The sequence below is a fragment of the Calidris pugnax genome, unplaced genomic scaffold (genome assembly GCF_001431845.1).
Source record: "Calidris pugnax isolate Ruff unplaced genomic scaffold, ASM143184v1 scaffold1027, whole genome shotgun sequence".
Lineage (NCBI taxonomy): Eukaryota > Metazoa > Chordata > Aves > Charadriiformes > Scolopacidae > Calidris > Calidris pugnax.
The window spans coordinates 15184-18690 of record NW_015091644.1 but is presented as its reverse complement, the minus strand read 5'-3'; the positions used below and the strand labels follow the sequence as shown (position 1 = coordinate 18690).

Genomic DNA, 3507 nt, shown 5'->3' with positions numbered 1-3507 from the left:
CTAGGGGGGGCTATGGGGGAGGTGGGCTCCCTGGGGGGGTCGATGTGGGGCAGAGGAGCCCCATGGTGTTCTATGGGGAGCTCCGTGTGGGGCAGAAGGTCTCTGTGGGGCAGAGGAGGAGCCCTCTGGGGAGCTCTATGGTGGGGAGATGGTCTCCAGGGGTTCTATATGGGGCAGAGGAGCCCCGTGGGGAGCTCCCTGTGGGGCAGAAGGTCTCTGTGGGGCAGAGCAGCCCCATAGGGACCTCCGTGTGGAGCAGAAGGTCTCTCCATGGATGGAGAAGCTCTGGGAGAAGGTGGGATTGGCTCTCCTTGGGAGCTGTGGGGTGATGTGGGGCGATGTGGGGCGCTATGGGGCGAGGTGTGGGGCAGAGGAGCCCTATGGGCAGCTCCCTGTGGGGCAGAAGGTCTCTGTGGGGCAGAGCAGCCCCATAAGGACCTCCACGTGGAGCAGAAGGTCTCTCTATGGATGGAGAAGCTCTGGGAGAAGGTGGGATTGGCTCTCCTCGGGAGCCGTGGGGTGATGTGGGGCACTGTGGGGTGCTATGGGGCGAGGTGTGGGGTAGAGGAGCCCTATGGGAAGCTCTGTGTGGGGCAGAGCAGCCCCATAGGATGTCCACATGGATCAGAAGGTCTCTCCATGGATGGAGAAGCTCTGGGAGAAGGTGGGATTCCTTCTCTTGGGAGCCATGGGGTGATGTGGGGCGAGCTGTGGGGCAATGTGTGGGGCAGAGGAGCCCTATGGGGAGCTCCGTGTGGGGCAGAGCAGCCCCATAGGAACCTCTGTGTGGGGCAGAAGGTCTCTCCATGGATGGAGAAGTTCTAGGAGAAGGTGGGATCCTTCTCCTTGGGAGCCGTGGGGTGATGTGGGGCGCTGTGGGGTGATGTGGGGCGCTATGGGGCGAGGTGTGGGGCAGACTCACGGCGCGGATGGCCAGCCAGACTTGGAGGTAGCAGAGGATGATGATGGCCAAGGGGAAGAAGCAGCAGGTGACCATCAGCACCACCATGTAGGACTGGACCCCCGGGTCCGAGCTGCCGCTGAAGACGTCGGGGCCGCAGGAGGTCTTCAAGCCGTGGGGCCAATACCTGTGGGGCAGGGAGGTTGGGGGGTGAGGAGGAGAGGTCCTAGAGGGGTGGTCGTCCCTGCCCCATAAGTTGTGGGGCCGGCCCCACCTGCTCCAGCCGAAGATGGGGGGCGCTGTCCAGGCGCAGGACCAGATCCAGGAGAAGAGGATCCCGGCCACCGCCAGCTTCCCGTCGAACTTGATGTTGCCGAAGGGTTTGCAGACCACGAACCAACGCTCCCAGGAGATGATGGCCAGGGACCAGAGGGCCGTGATGCCTGGGGGGAGGAGACTTGGGGGTCAGGGGGGGCTGCCCCATAGCGGCCTGACCCATAGCGTGAAGCTCTGTGGGGTAGGAGCCCGTGGAACGGCAGAGTCGTGGAGTGTGGACACCATGGAGCATCATCTCATGGGGAAAGACCAAAAGGCTGTGGTGCTTGGGGGGCATGGAGAGGGGTTGGGGGGCTGCCCCATAGAGTACAGACCCATAGCGACCTGCCCCATAGCGGCCTGACCCATAGCGTGAAGCTCCGTGGGGTAGGGACCCATGGAATGGTAGACTCATGGACCCATGGAGCATCATCTCATGGTGAGACACCAAAGGTCTGTGGTGCTTGGGGGGCATGGAGAGGGGTTGTGGGGCTGCCCCATAGCGTGGAGACCCATAGCGACCTGCCCCATAGAGTACAGACCCATAGCAGCCTGCCCCATAGAGTACAGACCCATAGCGTGAAGCTCCATGGAGTACGAACCCATGGAGACCCATGGAGAACACACCCATGGAGTCTGGACCCATGGCCAGGGACCAGAGGGCCGTGATGCCTGTGGGGAGGACACTTGGGGGTCAGGGGGGGCTGCCCCATAGCGACCTGCCCCATAGCGGCCTGACCCATAGCGAGAAGCTCCATGGGGTAGGGACCCGTGGAACGGCAGAGACATGGACCCATGGAGCACCATCTCATGGGGAAACACCAAAGGCTGTGGTGGTTGGGGGGCATGGAGAGAGGTTGGGGGGCTGCCCCATAGAGTACAGACCCATAGCGACCTGCCCCATAGAGTACAGACCCATAGTGTGAAGCTCCATGGAGTACGAACCCATGGAGACCCATGGAGAACACACCCATGGAGTCTGGACCCATGGCCAGGGACCAGAGGGCCGTGATGCCTGTGGGGAGGAGACTTGGGGGTCAGGGGGGGCTGCCCCATAGCGGCCTGACCCATAGCGTGAAGCTCTGTGGGGTGGGGACCCATGGAATGGCAGAGACATTGAGTGTGGACACCATGGAGCATCATCTCGTGGTGAGACACCAAAGGCTGTGGTGCTTGGGGGGCATGGAGAGGGGTTGGGGGGCTGCCCCATAGCGTGCAGACCCATAGCGACCTGCCCCATAGAGTACAGACCCATAGCGACCTGCCCCATAGCGGCCTGACCCATAGCGTGAAGCTCTGGGGGGTAGGGACCCCTGCTCCACATCTCCCATCCCTTGTCCACAACCTCCATCCCTGCCCCACATCCCTTGTCCACATCCTGCGGAGACGGTGTAGCCCTCGATGACGCAGAGGGGGTGGTCCTGCCCCTGCCCCACATCTCCCACCCCTTGTCCATATCCCTCAGACCCACCCAACATCTTCCACCCCTTCCCCATCCCTGCCCCACATCTCCCCACCCCCTGCCCCACACATCCTGCCCCATAGGACCCACCGCAGGCGGAGACGGTGTAGCCCTCGATGACGCAGAGGGGGTGGCCGAGGATGAAGTAGCCCGAGATCTGGTTGATGACGCTGATGGTGCTGGCGATGAGGGTCTCGCCCAGGTCGGCCACCGCCAGGTTCACCAGGATCCAGTTGAGCGGGTGCCGCAGCTTCTTGAAGCGGGCGGTGGCCACCAGGACCAGCCCGTTGGTGAACACCGAGGCCACCACCACGAAGATCATCCACAGCGAGGTCAGGTTGTACACCCACCGCGGCGCGATGTGGTAGTTGGGGCCCTCGAAGGGGCCTGGGGGGGCAAACGGGGGCTCAGGGGGGGCTACCAACACCGGGGGCTACCGATTTCCCCATGTGGCTACTGGCCTGACCCATAGCGTGAAGCTCTGTGGGGTAGGAGCCCGTGGAACGGCAGAGTCGTGGAGTGTGGACACCATGGAGCATCATCTCATGGGGAAAGACCAAAAGGCTGTGGTGCTTGGGGGGCATGGAGAGGGGTTGGGGGGCTGCCCCATAGAGTACAGACCCATAGCGACCTGCCCCATAGCGGCCTGACCCATAGCGTGAAGCTCCGTGGGGTAGGGACCCATGGAATGGCAGACTCATGGACCCATGGAGCATCATCTCATGGTGAGACACCAAAGGTCTGTGGTGCTTGGGGGGCATGGAGAGGGGTTGTGGGGCTGCCCCATAGCGTGGAGACCCATAGCGACCTGCCCCATAGAGCACAGACC

At 62.9% G+C, this 3507-nt stretch overlaps 1 protein-coding gene across 1 annotated transcript in view; it reads right to left on the bottom strand.

Moving 5' to 3' along the window:
• Positions 1–624: 624 nt before the first annotated feature.
• LOC106899936 (long-wave-sensitive opsin 1-like) overlaps positions 625–3507 on the bottom strand; it is a gene marked incomplete at its 5' end in the record, with an annotated part of 6296 nt that continues 3413 nt past the window's right edge. The window contains 4 exons of the mRNA XM_014961873.1: positions 625–708; positions 923–1088; positions 1176–1344; positions 2769–3095. Coding sequence (XP_014817359.1) covers positions 625–708; positions 923–1088; positions 1176–1344; positions 2769–3095 — 746 coding nt within the window. The remainder of the gene's footprint in view (positions 709–922; positions 1089–1175; positions 1345–2768; positions 3096–3507) is intronic.